Source organism: Xiphophorus couchianus, chromosome 11 (assembly GCF_001444195.1).
Source record: "Xiphophorus couchianus chromosome 11, X_couchianus-1.0, whole genome shotgun sequence".
Classification (NCBI taxonomy): Eukaryota; Metazoa; Chordata; class Actinopteri; order Cyprinodontiformes; family Poeciliidae; genus Xiphophorus; species Xiphophorus couchianus.
This window is the reverse complement of record NC_040238.1, coordinates 29,301,668-29,319,355: the sequence shown is the minus strand read 5'-3', so window position 1 is coordinate 29,319,355 and position 17,688 is coordinate 29,301,668. Positions and strand designations below refer to the sequence as shown.

At 37.1% G+C, this 17,688-nt stretch overlaps 1 protein-coding gene across 9 annotated transcripts in view; it reads left to right on the top strand.

The window, feature by feature from the left end:
• The window catches only part of fryb (furry homolog b (Drosophila)), a 64,061-nt gene that overhangs the window by 28,078 nt on the left and 18,295 nt on the right, over window positions 1-17,688 (top strand). For all 9 annotated transcript variants that reach the window (XM_028032031.1, XM_028032028.1, XM_028032027.1 and 6 more), the window contains exons 6-33: window positions 1,035-1,114; window positions 1,209-1,289; window positions 3,151-3,319; window positions 3,641-3,733; window positions 3,930-4,028; window positions 5,414-5,515; window positions 6,775-6,878; window positions 7,110-7,218; window positions 8,233-8,319; window positions 8,710-8,881; window positions 9,316-9,448; window positions 9,537-9,644; window positions 9,750-9,876; window positions 10,598-10,711; window positions 10,939-11,103; window positions 11,382-11,468; window positions 11,559-11,815; window positions 11,897-12,086; window positions 12,679-12,803; window positions 13,688-13,745; window positions 14,057-14,148; window positions 14,550-14,722; window positions 14,844-15,004; window positions 15,082-15,192; window positions 15,280-15,434; window positions 15,611-15,710; window positions 15,808-15,979; window positions 17,401-17,651. In XM_028032031.1, coding sequence (XP_027887832.1) covers window positions 1,035-1,114; window positions 1,209-1,289; window positions 3,151-3,319; window positions 3,641-3,733; window positions 3,930-4,028; window positions 5,414-5,515; window positions 6,775-6,878; window positions 7,110-7,218; window positions 8,233-8,319; window positions 8,710-8,881; window positions 9,316-9,448; window positions 9,537-9,644; window positions 9,750-9,876; window positions 10,598-10,711; window positions 10,939-11,103; window positions 11,382-11,468; window positions 11,559-11,815; window positions 11,897-12,086; window positions 12,679-12,803; window positions 13,688-13,745; window positions 14,057-14,148; window positions 14,550-14,722; window positions 14,844-15,004; window positions 15,082-15,192; window positions 15,280-15,434; window positions 15,611-15,710; window positions 15,808-15,979; window positions 17,401-17,651 — 3,675 coding nt within the window. The remainder of the gene's footprint in view (window positions 1-1,034; window positions 1,115-1,208; window positions 1,290-3,150; window positions 3,320-3,640; window positions 3,734-3,929; window positions 4,029-5,413; window positions 5,516-6,774; window positions 6,879-7,109; window positions 7,219-8,232; window positions 8,320-8,709; window positions 8,882-9,315; window positions 9,449-9,536; window positions 9,645-9,749; window positions 9,877-10,597; window positions 10,712-10,938; window positions 11,104-11,381; window positions 11,469-11,558; window positions 11,816-11,896; window positions 12,087-12,678; window positions 12,804-13,687; window positions 13,746-14,056; window positions 14,149-14,549; window positions 14,723-14,843; window positions 15,005-15,081; window positions 15,193-15,279; window positions 15,435-15,610; window positions 15,711-15,807; window positions 15,980-17,400; window positions 17,652-17,688) is intronic.

The following is a 17,688-nucleotide window of genomic DNA, read 5'->3' as shown; positions in this document are numbered from 1 at the left end:
GACCATTCCAAGAAATCAAAAAAATAATATTAAATAATAAACTTGAAGATATAACTTTAAAATGTTATTTAAATAAGTAGTTGTTGGTCGGAAAATACACAGAGGTATTAAATTAAGTGCACATGATGAGAACATCCTTAGTCAGCATTTTGAAGAAGGTTTGTCCTGTTTATACCTGAAACATATAATTCAGAGTGCTTCTTAAACTGGGAGTTAACGTAACAATACAGCAGAAAGAGCGAGAAGATTGTAGTAGTTCATAATCCTAGTAAAGGATCTCAAAATAATATGAAATCAAATTTTATCAAATCAAAATAGACTACATCTGGAAGACATTCAAAACATTTCTTAACTGTAAGATGATAAAGGAAGTGTCCAGATTGCTAAAATATTACAATGGGATGTACAGTAGGCTCTGGCTGCTGTTAATGTGAAAGTGTAGGTCTTTACAATTCAAAAGAGATTGCACAAAATTAATTTTTAAACAAGGTTATCTTTTGGCGTAATTATGTCAATTTTCCTTTTAAAGAACTGAAAATCTAACGGAGTGGCGAAGTTGTTTCACAACTATTGATTTGTGTTTCAAACATTCCAATTATATAAAATATGCATTTTACATCTAATCAACAATTGGTCACTTTTCCTAACTTTAGAAAACCAATGACTCTTATGTTATTTGGTCTCAGTTTACTTCTTCATTAAGTAGCTAAAGATTCATTTGCTTAAACTAGCATTTGGCAAGCATTATTTATTGAGTAATGTTACTTGTTTGCACTACATTTTAATCTGGTATATTTTGTCTTTAGCTTCTGAATTTAATGCAACATAAATAAACAGATTGTTGTTGAAAATGAGAATCTTACCTGGTGAAATAAGCGTTAAATAAATAAAATAAAATGTTTTTACTAAATTTACTTTTTTTTTTAATTCCACAATTTCCCTATTGTGTCAATATATTGTTTTTCCAAGTATTTTGTTTTCCATTACAACACCATCTTAATTTGAAATTCAATAATACATGTATGTTTATTCAGATCCCTCTCCATCCTCTATTGGATGGACTTATCCAAGAAGTCGTCAACTTGGCTTTCAAGCACTTCAAATACAAAGAAGGGTGAATAGACTTAATACAAAAACTTTGGCTTTTACTATATCTGTGTTCAAGAACATGATTTGCACTAATAATCCCGATTGTGGTTGCTTTTTAGGTATCTTGGGCCCAACACTGGCAACATGCACATAGTGGCTGACCTTTATGCAGAAGTAGTGGGAGTTGTTGCTCAGTCAAGGTACCGGATTTCACTTTTTTGATTATAGTCCAATAATCCCTGTCATGTTAAAACCTTTGCCTTATGTGTCAGTGTGGACTTTGTAATTACAGTAGCAACATGACCTCAAGTTAACCCCATTTTCAGTAGTGACAAATGCTGTCTTACACACAAGCTCTAAAATTGACAGCCATTTGCTGTGTTCTGTTGGGGTGTGTGTGTGTGTGTGTGTGTTTATACACACATGGATAATAACGGCACTCTAGATGATGACCCTCTAACTCTGTAATGTCTGTAATGAGAGAGTTCATTTTGCTGGAGGTTATTATCATGTAGTGTGGGTTGGCAAAGCAGCTCAATGACTGCCACCAGACACAAAGCACACACTCTTTAGCACCATCATCAGTTTAAGTCAATACTCTGAAATCTAGTTGAGCAAACAAAGAATCTCTTCTGTTTGAGTGATAATGTTATACTTTAATATGCTTCCTAAGTTAAAATCTCATTTCAATTGAAAGTTGGGTGAACAGATCCATAAGTTAATGTTTTAAAATGTTTTATAGTCATGATCAGCAGGCAGGTGGGGCATGTTTTTATTTTTTACATGGAACAATATTCTCGCTGATAATAAAATAAATATATGGGTGTGCTGTGTTGGCGCAGGGGTTAAGCACAACCCACATATGGAGACCTGCTGTCGCAGGTTCGATTCCCAGCTTGGCGACCTTTGCCGCATGTCTTCCCCTTCTCTCATTACTCACTTTCCTGTCAATTAACAATCAAATGAAGGCCTTTAAAAACCTTTAAAAAATATATATGAAAAAAGGAAGAAAACATTGTTTATTGCAGTAATAATTTTGTTGGTCATACATTTATTACCGTAATTGATTTTAGGGGATTTTCACATGCAGAAATAAGCAAAATGTAAAATACTCATTTGATAAAGTTAGTACAACAGAATGGCATATCCCCTTAATTAGTTCCTCAGCAGGGGAATTCAAGATGTATTGGCAAGAAAGTGATAGGAAAATACAAGAACAACTTTAGAGAAAAAATGGCAACACATTTCATCCAGTAAATGTGTTGATTTTAATAATCACAGTGACCTTTAGTCTCCATAACATAGTTCATCTCTGAGCTCGATTTTCCTTGTCAAAAATATACATAGATACATTTGTCTGTCTTGTAAGCAAAGAAAAACTGTACTAGTCCTCTTTCAGCCAGTTTATAAGAAAGCACAGCATCAAGGGTAAGCGAGGGGGTACCAACTGCATGTTCATCACTCTTTATTTCATGCAGAAAAAGAAAAACACTGGTGACTGCATTACTTTTTGGGCTTTCTTAACAAATCACCCTTGATGTAAAATTTTTCTATTGCTGAAACTGTAGCTATTTAAAACCTCGGTCTACTTTATACTAGAAAGCAGCCGATGCCTATGTGCAGATTCTTCCCAACAGTGTTGGTACATCTAAAAGTATGTGAGGAAAGCACATGTACTTTTCCCTCTACATCACCCCTCCAGATTCCTTTCTAATTTTAGGCCAGCAGAGCGCTGTTGGTTAAATGCATCAGGATCATGTGTAAATACACAAATACACACACTGAGCTCCGACTGAGCATAAAAAACAACTTGTTAGTGTGTGTGTGTGCGTGTGTGTGTGTGTGTGTGTGTGTGTGTGTGTGTGTGTGTGTGTGTGTGTGTGTGTGTGTGTGTGTGTGTGTGTGAACAGAAATATTAATATATAAAGAGGTTTTGCTTGTTTTCAGTAATAATTCCAGTAACTCTAACCTCACTTGAGGGAATTGTAGAAATAGTACAATTTACTAAAACACCAGAGGCTACAGCAGTTATTCACATCTGGTCACTATTCCCTCTGTCAGGTTCCCAGCAGTGAGGAAGAAGTTCATCTCTGAGCTCAAAGAGCTGAGACAAAAGGAGCAAAGCCCGTACGTCCTTCAGTCTACAATCAGCCTCATCATGGGACTAAAATTTTTCCGCATCAAAATGTACCCAGTGGAGGACTTTGAGGCCTCTTTTCAGTTCATGCAGGTAGGTTTCACAAAAACCATTTGCTAACTTTGTTGTTATTTACATACAATAAAAGTCAGAAAAGCAACAATGACAATCTCAGTGTGTTTACTGATAGATGCAATCTTACAGATGCAATCTTACAGCTGGAAGCTATGTTAAGCTTCCAGCTGACCGCAGTAATCAGCAGTTAGGTGTCTGGTTTGGTTTGCCTTTGATGGCAATTGAGTTGTATGTTTCTAATTTCCTCCAATCATAATGGAGCTGAGATTTGAACTGATGACCTTGCATAAACATGTGTTTCGATCACTGATGCTGTTTCTTGCCTCGGTGTGTCAGCAGGAGTGTGCACAGTATTTCCTGGAAGTGAAGGATAAAGACATCAAGCACTCATTAGCTGGACTCTTTGTGGAAATACTTGTACCTGTTGCTGCTGTAAGTGCATTCTGCTTAGCAGTTCAGCTACACTTAATGTCACATTCTACTAAAGAGTTTTTCTTACTAAATCTTGCAATTTTGCATCTTTTGTGTTAATATCAGAGAAAATAGGATTCTGTGGTAATGAAGTTATAGATATGAGGAAAAGTTTTTTTTTTCTAAAGAGAACTCTGCATCATTGTTTTTCTTCCAGAATGTGAAGAATGAGGTGAATGTTCCCTGCTTACGGAATTTTGTAGAGAGTTTATACGATACCACTCTGGACCTCTCCTCTAGGAAGAAGCACTCTCTGGTAGGTTTCTTACCATATTCTGTTTCATTACTGCTCATCTCATTTCATCTCTTCTCTATTACCAACAGTTACTTAGAGCACTTATGGTAGCTCTCCAACATGTGGACTTTCATTGCTCAATGAGGAGCAGGTTGAGAGATTAAAGAAGGGCAGAGTGATGCAGGGAAAGCTAACTTTTAAAGCCAGTTTGGAATTATTAAACCACATCATGTAGCTAGATGTTGGAAGCAGTACGATAGATGTAGCAGCACATTTTCAAAAACATAAAGAAAACAAAAAACCATTTCAGTCGACATACACTGGTCAGAAATTTAACTTATCTGCTACCAGTTTTAGCTAATTATGATTTTACTTTAAGGATGTTAAATAACATCCTATTCGCTGTCTTTATATTACGTAGTTTTTAGTAAAATAAAACATGAATATCTGACAAACTACTTGGCTTCCTGCTATTTGCATCTATTAATGCAACCATTAAAGCTTCTGACACATTTTGTGCTTTTCTCGATTCATGTTTAAACATCTTACTGATGGTGAAAAAAAATTTGACATGTTTTTAATCTGAGTGAGTTTTTTGTTATTTTTTTCCCAGCCAACGGATTGTATCCCACGGTTATTTGACTGGCGTAACTGCTAACAAGGAACGTCACAGAGCTGTTGTGTTGTATTATTGTTGCGTGCTGCTGATAACTGCTATTCTAGTTATCTATCTGGGTTCCCATGTTGTCTGGGATACAAATATGCCACTCCGTTGGCATGCACTCTTATTTCTACAAATTCTCTACATACTGCAGCCAACTTATGCAGTCAAGCTTTTACACACCCCTTTTCAAACAATACTTTTTTTTTTTTACATGTATTTCCGAATGAGCAATACTGAGCATTCATGCCCACTGACAATAACCTGCAATGACAGGTAGCAGAATGGACAGGTATGACAAACATGGCAGCAATGTAGAGCATTTCTCTAATTGTTATGGGTTTTACATTCTTGAGAAGCTAAAAATGAGAGGAGGTATTGAAATGGGTTAGAGATTTGGAAAACAAATACCTTCAGTGATGAGCAGTGTCAGGTGTATGATGCATTTTAAAAGTAGCACTTACAAAACCACTCAAAAGATGGTTTTACCTGGACTAACACGGATCATTTGCAAGACAGAAATGATGTCTATGCAGTCTGCATTCAGTGATAACTTAACAAACTAAACAGCAAGTTCATGATTGTTGTTGTTGATGTCAGTTTTATTGCTGCTTTAATAGAAAATGTGAAAGTAGTTCTTGATTTTTTTGTTTACTTATTATGATTTTTCTGTAGAAATTCATAATACATTATATTAATGACATCACATTAATGATATGTGATGTGACGTCTCTCCCCATATCAGGCTCTCTATCCTTTGGTGACGTGCCTGCTGTGTGTCAGTCAGAAGCAGTTCTTTCTCAGCCGATGGCATATATTCCTAAACAACTGCCTCTCAAACCTCAAGGTCAGTTTTCTGCAGCATCATTCAAACGCAGCTTCTATTGCACTGACTTGCAAAAGTATTCACACACCTTAAATTTTTCCACATTTTGACACATCACAACCATAAACCTTAATGTATTTTATTGATAGATCAACACAAAGTAGTTCTGATTTGTTCAACTTAAATGCTGCTGTTCAGGTTTTTGTGTCCTGCCAGTTTAACTCTGTACACCCTGAAAAAAAATTGCCTCCGTTTCAGGTATTGAAACAAATTTGTTGTACTTCTACCTTTTGAAGTAAGAGCTTCAAACAGATTTTTCTACATGCTGTTTGTTGCTTGAAGTCACGAAACCAAAACATGACAAAAGTTTGGAAGAAGCTCTTGCTTGCTAGCTGCTATTTTGAGTTGTATGCATTTCAATGAGAGATGGTGGGCTGACGTCACTCAACCTATTTGCAGGGAGAGGATTAATTAAGAATCCCCTGTTCAGTTGGAAGAATCTGTCACCATGGTGACAAATTTGTCCTTTGTAAAAAAGTGACCAGAAAAAAGATGTCAATAAATTTTCTTTTTTCATTTTGCCACAAACTATGTAGGTGACAGCTTTGCTCTGATCAAATGAGACTGAAATTTTACTTTTTGGCTTACATACAAAACATTGTTGGGCATCAAAATGAAAACACCATCCCCATTGTGGAAACGTGGTGATGGCAGCAACATGCTGTGGGTATGTCTTGCTTTTGCAGCAACAGAGCAGTTTATCAGAGTTGATGGAAGAATTATTGGAGTTAAAACTTGGGCAATCCTGCAAAAAAGCAGTTAGAAGCTGTGGGTCTGTCAGTTAAATGTGTGAATGCAATAGACAAAATATAAGGAGATTACTTTTACAAGCCTCTAAATCTAGTTTTTCTTTGTTTTATGATCAATAGCATGATAACTTACAGTGTGACGACTGCATGCCACGTTTCTGCCTTTGAAAGAAAGACAGTATGTACACTTAACACACCTGAATACCACAATAGCGCCACCTCCTTTATCTGTAGAATCAGTGTCTGTAGCCTCAAGCAAAACATGGTAGACTGATATGCAAATGACTAAAAGAAGGTCATAACAAAAGCCTGTAAAACCTCATGACTAACAGTTATCACTTTCGTGTACAGTAAAACAAAAGTGCTGCAGGATTTCTTTTTAGGATCCTTTTAGAAAGTGTAAGTAAAAAGAGATGTGAATTCATCTACACAATGAAAGATGTTTTTGTGTTTTTCTGCTTGTTAATATAGAACAGAGATCCCAAGATGGCACGTGTGGCTCTAGAGTCACTCTACCGCTTGCTGTGGGTCTACATGATCCGGATAAAGTGTGAGAGCAACACTGCAACCCAGAGGTAACAGTTGTATTGTAGTTGTTACAGTAGTTACAATCCTCAGCACAACTGTAAATCTATTGTCTCATCTGCATTCTTCTTTTTTGGTATTAATGTGACTTGACTCCTCCTCTATTTTTTAACTGTTTTTGTTTCTAGATTCTGTAAAGAAGAGACAATGTCATAATTGAAAAGTTGAATGTGTAAAAAAAAAATTGCTCTTACTAATATTTCCCCGCCTATCTCTTTTAGCCGTCTGACGTCCATCACCTCCACATTGTTTCCTAAAGGGAGTCGTAGTGTTGTGCCCAGAGACATGCCCCTCAATATTTTTGTCAAGATTATCCAGTTTATTGCTCAGGTGTGTATGAAACACGTAACTTTTTGTAGTGCAATTTGCACTACTTTTTGTAGTGCAAAATGCACTTATCTTTTAATAAAAAATGGACAAGTTCTTGTATTTCTCTGTATGTTTAGTTTGAAAATGTTAATTCAAGCTATAGTCTCTGAAAATAGCTCATTATACAGTAAACAATCTGTTTTGTGAAAACTTTATTGCACTAACAGTATTCTTTTTATGTTTGTTCTATAAATGCTATCATATTACTACAATACACTTTTCACTAAAGACTACACTCCTGTATATAATGTTGTTAGTTGTTAATTCAAGAAGTAATTATTTTTCAAAATTTCTTTAGGTTTTAGATTGAAATCAAGAAGGTTACAGAAAGTCTAAGATAACTTTTAGAAACCCTACATTTTCTTTTTTAAAGGAACAATGTTTAAACAATGTTAAGATTGGAGGCACAAATAAATATAAAACCAGAAACAACATTTTAAAAAGGTTGCCTTTTTCTCCATTTTTCTCTTTAATGATTTTGACTCCTATCAATTTTTACTCTGCATTGCTCTAAATACAATGTTATTGATAAATAACATTAAAGATGGTTTTAAGGAGTGTATGAAGGACATAAAAGCTAGAGAATAAATACTCCCAGTTTCCATCTTTGTGTTACGATCTTTGAAAGGCTACATCCCTTTTTACATGTTTTTGCTCTCTTAATCACACCCACGTTTCAGATAATCAAACTAATGTCAGTATCAGACAAAGTTACTCTGTTTTTAAACACTCGGGCTGCAAGATATTAGGAAATTGGGTTTTCTTTATTATTGCAGGTGAGGCAGCAGGACATGTTGAGGTCTGCCTCAAGGCTCAACATTTACTGATCTCATTTAACCGTTGTATGTGATCTCATCATAAGCTTCCACAACTCTGAAATGGTTGATTTTAAGGGTTTGCACTTAATGTGAATCAGCTGTCAGAAGCTCATCAATAAAATAGCAAATAAGAGCAGCATGTTTTTCCTTCTTGTAGGAGAGACTGGATTTTGCCATGAAGGAGATCATTTTTGACCTTTTAAGTGTTGGGAAACCTGCCAAAGCCTTCAGTCTGAACCCAGAGGTAAGGAAAGCAGACAAAAGCGTTTAGACATTTGAACTCTACTACGCAGCAGTGCAACAGTGTATCTCTGGCCTTCCAGCTGTTATTCTAGATAGGTTGAGAATAATATGTTCTCTGTTGGAGCCTTGAAACTTTTTGTACCTGACTAAAGACAATTTACTTCTGCAGCTGTAGGAAAAGCTTGAATTTAGTTTCTTTTAGATGGAATCTATCCTTTTGCTTTGAACATCACAATGCACGGCAGCAGGTTTTACATAAACCAACAATATTTACAACTTCAGCTAAGTAGTATAGTAATTCTCTACTGCTGTTGTTACACTCTTTATAATTAGCTTTCAACTCCTGTTGTCCACCCTGCAATTTAAAGACTACATGTGGTTTTTCTTTCAGCGTATGAACATTGGTCTGCGCGCGTTCCTGGTAATAGCAGATGCTCTTCAGCAGAAGGACGGAGAGCCCCCAATGCCAAACACAGGAGCAACTCTGCCCTCTGGAAACTCTTTAAAGAAGAAGAAGACTTATCTCAGCAAAACACTAACTGAAGAGGAGGCCAAGCTAATAGGTCTGAGTCTGTCAGCAAGCTTTTACTCTGCTGTAATGTCACCCCGGACATTCTCTGTTTACACTGCTGCCTTCAGGCAGAAGATACAGAGCAATCAGAACAAGAACCAACCGTCTCAGAGACAGTTTTTACCCGAAAGCAATAACAAAACTAAATGCAATCAAAAACAACCATTAATCATCATGAATGATGTATGTGAGAATGTGGCTATTCTTATTTATTAGGTTTTTTTTATCAGTTATTTGTTATTTATTTCTTACATTGTGTGTTAATTGTGAGACAGTTATTTTTTGTTTTTAAGCATATGCACTGACTGATGGCACTTTTTAAATTTCGTTGTTCTTGTGACAATGACAATAAAGATTTATCTATCTTTATCTATAATGGGAATGTTATTACCAACACTGTAATTTGTCTCCGTCTGCTTGCTGCAGGGATGTCGCTGTACTACTCCCAAGTGCGGAAAGCTTTGGACAACATCCTCAGACACTTGGACAAGGAGGTTGGTCGTTGCATGATGCTCACCAGCGTCCAGATGCTCAACAAAGAACCAGAGGACATGATCACGTATGCTTCTAAACTCTAAACTTCTCCAAATAATCAAGCTTTTATTAAAAAGAGTTATTGGTACCTAATAAACAACCATCTTGTTTAGCGGTGAGAGGAAGCCTAAAATCGACCTGTTTCGGACATGTGTGGCAGCCATTCCCCGTATCCTTCCTGACAGCATGTCCAAACCAGAGCTTATTGACTTACTTTCACGGTAACCTTCAGACTGATTTTGTAAAAATGACTGAAAATACTTTAAACATTTTAAAATAACTCATTAAGGACACATAAAAACTATTGTTCTTCTCTTTTACCTCAGACTTACAGTGCACATGGATGATGAACTTCGACTCATTTCTCAGAACTCCCTGCAGAGCCTGTTACTTGATTTCTCAGACTGGAGGGAAGACGTCCTGTTTGGTTACACACATTTTCTTTTACGTGAGGTATAGCATCTCTTAACTAAAACTATGCAAAGCCACCAAATGCAACTTAAAACTTAGAATAAACTTAGTTTGTGTATGATAGAAATAGTCTTTTTTATTATGTGCAGTTCCTGCTGCATATATTTGTACCCAGATAACAATGTGTTTTTCTCTTTCCAACTTTTAGTTTTGTATAAAACACATTCTAAGACATTTCTTTGACAAAATCTCTGTTGGCACCATTATTGGCACCCTCAGTAATTCCTTTACAATTAATCTAACTGAAATAGTTTTATTCTTTTAACTTTTTCAAGTTAAGGAAGTTAAGGAACTTCTAATTAGAAATCAGATACTTTGTGTTTCCTGCCATACATATTATGTAAGATTATTGTCAGTGTCAAATTTATTTATATAGCACTGTTAAAAACAGGTTTAGACCACACTATTGTGCTTTACAAAACAATAACACAATTGAATAAGTTGATGAAAAGAGAAAATAATAATAATAATAATAATGTGAACAAGGAACACTGATTGTTCGAAACCTGCTCAAAAAAAAGGCATCAAGCATTACACACTATATACATACCAGCTGCAACTCTTTAACAGGAGCTCAAATGAGACAAAAATGTACCTTTTTGGCAAAAAAGCAACCAAAACCAAGCTAAATTTTCTTGTCATTACATATGTTTAGAATAAATACTATATGTTGGTGTCTACAAATATTATTTGTGTTTGTTAGGTCCAAGACACCCATCAGGGTCTTCAGGATGCATCTGTCAAGCTCCTCCTGCAGCTGCTCACACAGTGGAGGCTAGCTCTGCAGCTCCAGGGGAAGATGCGAGGGGGAACTGATGTAAGGAACAATAAAAGCCAGCTGGTTATTGGTGTTTAATTTCTTAAAAACGCAACTACATTACGTGGAACTTGTTTTCTGCATGTGTGATATCCTAAAACGTGACTCTGTGGTCTCAGGATCAAAAGAAATGATTAGTTTCATTGATCTCTGTTTACAGTTGTACTGGTAAAGGAGGATTAGTAAGTGTCTGAACCTGTTCTCTTTTTGTCTCTTCCTTTCTTCAGACCAGCCCCAGGCTTCCAGAGCGCAGCCCTCATTGCTCAGTGCTCCATGCGGTGGAGGGTCTGGCGCTGCTACTCCTCTGCTCGTGTCAGATTAGCACGAGAAAGCTAGCTGTCGGTGTGTTAAGAGAAATACGCTGCCTGTTTACAGCTCTGGGACATGCAGAGGTAGAGCACAACATACTTCACTCTTCAGGCAGCAAAAACTGACGCTTCAGTTGGCATTAGATATTGGTTTAAATGTGAAAATTATATACATTTAAAGACCAGTCTTTCTATAGTAATATATTAATAAGAATTTGTTAGAAAATGGCTATTATAAAGAAAATATGCATAGAAACACATAATTTACAAGATTTTATTAGAGCAGGCATACTGCAGTGACTTCTTTGTTGGTGTGATGGTGTTATATAAAGAGCTGATTATCTGAATGTCGCCCCATACAGGATGATGACAAACCCATGATAGAGATCTTGGACCAGCTGAGCCCAGCTGTAATGAACAGCTTTGTTCACGTGGCTCACTCTGACTCAGTGAGTGCTGATTAAAGTTACTACACTTGATCCAGCACAACCAAGTCTTAGACTACATTATTGAAATTGATCATTTTTTCTCTGTCTCAGTCGTTACCACTCAGTCACCACGTTGACCTACAGTGGCTTGTAGAGTGGTCGGCTCGGCTGGTGAGCAGTTCGTACGACGTGAAGAGTCCCAGCTACGTCTGGATCTTCGCACAATGTGTGAAGGACCCGTGGGTTCTCTGCCTGCACATCTTCCTGCGACAGGAGCACCTGCCCAAACACTGCTCCACCGCATTGGGATATGCATGGCCCTACGTTTTCACACGCCTGCAGCTGCTTTTGCCTCTGGTTGACCCTAAGTATGATTCCACAAATCATGAGCAGCACAGAATACTTAGTGGACTATAAATAACTCCCTCTCTCTTTCTTTATTTCTGCAGCAGTCCAGTTAATGCGAAGAAGACCAGCACAGCAGGCTCCAGTGACAGCTACATTTCATTGTGGCGTAATTATTTGATCTTGTGTCTGGGTGTAGCCAAACCTAGCATCATGTCACCTGGCCATCTGAGGGCTTCCACACCTGAGATTACTGCCACCACCCCTGATGGCAGTGTTACGTATGACAACAAGGTGTGTGTTTCGGCAAAAATATGTGTTTCTAATGACTCCCTTAGCCAATTGTACCTCCATTTGGTATCAAAGCTTTGCCATTTTGCCCCTCCCTACTACTGTTTTGTGCCGAATAACAAACCATAACCATTGAATATGAACATATTTTTCTTTGTAGTTCAGTATTTTGATGAAATAATAATTGTACGCTTTTATAATAGACCTTTAGGTCCATATGGTACTGATACCAGATGGTTTTATTGAATCTTTCCTCCTGGTAGAAATTATTCATTGCAGTCATGTAATCTTTGATTTTTGCGGCAGACTTTATAAATTATTTTAAACTATTTGTTGTCAACAGAGCACAATGGGGAAACAAATGAGATTTATAATTTTTCTCCATATTAACTTTTTATTGAAAACTATTTTTTATATATATATAATTTATTTTAAAAATTAGTTTTGGGTTGTTTTTCTTTCCAGTTCAGTTATACGAAATGATGTAGTGCCATTAACAGAAGAAGTATTTATAATTTTATATTTTCATCATAGGAAAATCCTGGAACCTCTTAATACTGCTGCTGAGTGATCCAAATGTGTATTTTTGTTGCAGGTCATAGGAACTCCCTCTGTGGCTTGGCTATTAAAACAACTTGTCCCACTGATGAGAGCTGAGAGTCTGGAGATCACAGAGTCTCTGGTGTTGGGGTTTGGATGCACAAACGCTCTAGTCTTCAGGTATTTGAACATAAACAAGCACACATCCATTTCAGATACTAAGCAGACCTTGTATGTTAAATGTTAGGCTCTGATTATGGACTTGAATTTGTTTCTCTGTGTTCAGAAATCTGTGATTTGCGTAAAGTGTGTGTTTTCTCTGTTAACTGTTGCTTTGAAATTTTTCTTAAACTGCGAGTATAGAGAACACATGGATTTACAATGTGTTGCGAAAGGAAACACTCCTCTTGAACTTTTAAAAAATGCTGTTACATGACCTAAATACAAATGCATGCCACTCCTTGCAGATTTCTTTTGTAACTGATTGTGAAAAGCATGTCTCATGTTCCTTCCACTTCACAATTATACACTATTTGGTGTCAATTTGGCTCATAAAATTTCAGTATCATAAAATTTGTGGTTGCTGCAGGGCAAAATGTTGAAAAAATCAAGAGGTATGAATACTTTTCATATGCACTGTAGATTCCAGTGAAAAATTTGTCTCATGTTAGTGATAAGGTTGTTCTGACCTTATCACAAACATAAGACAAACTTGATTACCAGTTACTATCCTCTCTGCATCCATTACTTACTCCCATCTGTCTCCACATTGCTGTCGTAGCTTAAATAAGTTGCATACTTCTGTGATCCAAATAGAAGAAAAAAAATGCGTCACTGATGTGGGAGAGGAATTCTTAGCGGGAACAATGTGGCACTTTTTTTTTGCAAAGTGGAGGCAGGTCATTGCAAAAGGGAGATGTCTAACTATAAAAAGACAATCTAGTTTTAAACCAAAGTATTTTTAGAAAAGGCCCTTACTGTGATTTAAGAGATAAAATTCTACCCAGACAGCTTCACCTGTCATCGCTTCGTGGTATTTAGTTTTGGTTGCATCTGATTTACAGGGAACTGGTTGAAGAACTCCATCCACTGATGAAAGAAGCACTGGAACGTAGACCAGAGGTAACACAATCACTAAGACACACTCCAAAAAATTTAAAAAGATTGATATTATTACTAATAAGCAGTTTCTGAAGAAACACTGTAAAAATGTAATTCTGCTAAACAACTTAGAAAATAAAGCTTGTTCTGTTGTTAAAAAGCTCAGTATTCTGCCAGAGAATACTGAGCATCCATTCTCTGGATGCTTGATTCTTTGCACAGGAGCTCCACTTCTAATATGGCAACAGATAATGAATGTTTATACTGATTACGCAGTGTGGCACCTTTTTTTAGAGCAGCAGTAAATTGACATCAGCTTTTCCTCCTTTCAGAACAAGAAACGTAGAGAGAGGAGGGATCTCCTCAGGCTGCAGCTACTGAGGATCTTTGAGCTGTTGGCCAGTGCAGGAGTCATCAGTGACAGGTACCACACACATTTCAGCTCCTGAGAAATGTAGTTATTCTGCCTTAAAAAGCACAATGCAAAGTTGTATGCATGTTATTATAATTTAAAGTGATAGGCAAACAACTTAAAATTTATATTACACCATAACTATTAGTCATTCAGACAACTCATCTGGCCTAGATGGGATGAGAGATTGGCATGAAGAAATAAGCTAAAAGCCAATAATCCGAAATTAAGAAATTTGTAAGATTTGCAGCCAAAGATCCATCAAAAGATTTTTTTTAAAGAGTGAGTTAACACTTGAAAATAAAAAATTAAAATAATTATTGCTTGCTCTTTATTTAGGCTTTTATATTCAGACACACCCTTCTCTTATTTGTCTCTATTTGTAAGATCTGCTTTCTTTTCTTTGTCTAAAGCACTAATGGAGCTCTGGAGCGAGATTCCTTGGCACTAGGAGCTTTGTTCCTTGAATATGTGGATCTAACCCGGATGCTTCTGGAAGCTGAGAATGAGAAAGAGCTGGATGTCCTTAAAGACATTAGAGCTCATTTCAGTGGGATGGTGGCTAATCTTATCCAGTGTATTCCAGGTAAGTCATTGTTTTGCCTCCCAATGGTTCTCTTTTTCAGTAAAAATTTGGATTTTAATGATCTTACAGCAACCTATGGCTGAGGTACGTCTATGCCTCTAACACTCTCTCACCTGCGCAGTCCACCACAGGCGCTTCCTCTTCCCTCAGCAGTCGCTAAGACACCACCTCTTCATCCTCTTCAGCCAGTGGGCCGGACCCTTCAGTGTTATGTTTACTCCCCTTGATCGCTACAGCGACCGCAATCACCAGATCACTCGCTATCAGTACTGTGCCCTCAAGGTAAAAAATCTTGAATTTTTGCTCTTTTCCAGACTAATTTCTGAAAAATAAGCAGTAGTTTTGCTTTTATCTTCCAGGCCATGTCTGCAGTTTTGTGTTGTGGTCCCGTTTTTGACAATGTGGGTCTGTCCACTGATGGATATCTCTATAAATGGCTTGACAACATCCTGGCCTGTCATGACCTGCGGGTAAATTATTCTGCTGGCTTTGCTATAAAGTCTCTGTGCTGTTTTCTATAAATATACCTTTATTAATAAAATTATGTTTTCCTTAAGGTGCATCGTCTGGGATGTGAAGTAGTCATACTGCTTTTAGAGCTCAACCCAGACCAAATTAATCTGTTCAACTGGGCAGTGGATCGCTGCTTCACAGGATCTCACCAACTGGCCTCTGGCTGCTTTAAGGCCATCGCCACAGTCTGCGGCAATAGGTCAGTAATCTTTCATTAGGTATGGCCTTCGTTACTCGTAACAACATCAAACAAAATGTTTGAGAAGTTATTAAACCTGTTTTCTTTAAACTGTCAAATTATATTAAGTTGCTTTATTTATTTTTGTAGCTTACAATGATTATCCATCTGGTAATAGTATCTTGTCATTTTAACAGGAATTATCCATTTGACCTGGTGACTTTGCTCAATCTTGTGCTGTTTAAGGCCTCAGACAGCAACAGGGAGATATATGAAATCTCCATGCAGCTTATGCAGGTAAGGAAGAGTGAGTTTTATTAGTATTCATATAAATAGGTAAAAAGGAAATGGTTGAAACTGAAACTTGACAGTAAAGGCTAAATGATATGTGCAGGTGCTGGAGATCCGACTGTGTGCATACTCTAAGAGGATGGTGGAGCAAAAGCCGGGTAATATTTTGTATGGGACACACGGCCCGCTACCTCCACTCTACAGCGTCAACCTGTCTCAGCTCTCCATCCAGCTAGCCAGCATGTATCCTGAACTCACACTTCCTCTGTTTTCAGGTACGTCTTTCATTTTTAATATGCATAACAGCCACAAAGTGCAACAAGTAAAAATACAAGCTAATTTTAAAAAGGGTTGTGATCATATAATGCAGGAAATGAGTCAAAAGTTCAGAAAAAAACATGTTTATGTTTTAAAAATTTAAAAATAAAAGCTGCATCCCAAGTACTGATCCCGGTGTAAACTGAAACTTTTATCCTGATCCCTTCATGTCCTGCTGTGCTATAATGTTTCAGCAGCAGCAGTGGATAACAAAACAGCAGCGCCAAAGTGTCCTTGACATGAAGTTTATTTTTCAATCTGTGAATATTTGTGTCTAACTTACAACATAAGTGTATGGAAGACGTCTGAAACACCTCTTAACTTTGTTTTAGCTCTTTAAATGAATCTGTTTTCATTTTTACAGCTATTTTCTTCAGTCGTTTTGACTTGTAACTCAGAAGGGTGAAATTTATTTCAATATCCAAAAATAAGCAGTATTAAATAAGCTGGTCTGATATTTTTTTTGTCTGAAAAATATCAAGACAAAAAGTTAGCAAAAAGCAGCTGAGAATGTTTCACTTAGAATGATATCATTGCTTAGCAGAATGTCCTCCTTAGTCATAAATATTTATGAAGTGTCCAAGCCCCAATTTTATTCTTCCAGTGAGAAAAAGGGAGTCAGCAGAAATATAATCAGAGACCAGTACCTTAGAGACCTAACAGACTGGCTACAGACAGTTCAGTTCTTTATTGTCCCACATGGGGAAATTTTGTGCGCAGCAACATTCAAGACAGTCAAGGCAAAATCCTATGCAGAGATGCAACTATGCAGAGAACTGCTTTTTTATTTAAGCTATCAGGGACATCAGAGGAATTTTTTTTCTGACAAAAGACAAACATTTATAGTAAAAAAAAGTACTATCTGTGAAACCTAATGCTGACAAATAACATCTGTGGTCTTCTTGATGGTTTTACTGTTGACTCCCTCAGGAGATATGCATTTCCTCCCTCAGCTTTGGGTTGTTCCCTAATTTGGAGCCAAGAATACAATTGATTCATAACCTGCCATAACTATTCAACATATTCTTGTTTGAAATTACTTTTTTGGCCATTTTCCGTCTGTTCCCAGAAAGCACGTCATCATCTATCTATCTTTTGTTTATTTGCTTGTACAGAATATTTTTCAATTCTTAATGTTTCAAGATTTTTAGGGTTTGATATTCGGCCCTAAAATTCATTTAACATCCTGAAATGAATCATTATTAATTATGTCCAGATTTAACATCAAAAGTTTATGATTTTATTTTGTCCACTCTTCAGTTTACACAGCTGTTTAGCCTTTTTATCAAAGCATAGAGTATTTTTAACACAATCTTCACTAACTGAAACGTGCAGAAACTCTGATTATATTCTCTGACATAATGTTTTTGCCATGCAGAGGTGAGCCAACGTTTCCCCACTACACATCCTAATGGCAGACAGATCATGCTGTCCTACCTGCTGCCTTGGCTTAGTAACATTGAGCTGGTAGATACGGGGCTACTGCCCCCAGCTTCAAGTCCTTGCACGCCTGAGGAAGAAACCCGCAGTCAGACACAGGGCATGACCCCCAGTCTGAGAGGGAATGGATGGGGGTCCTTGCAGGCGACGTCCTTGGTACTCAACAACCTCATGTTCATGACCGCTAAGGTATGAGGATTCTTTGTTTTGCGCAAACCTTTACAAT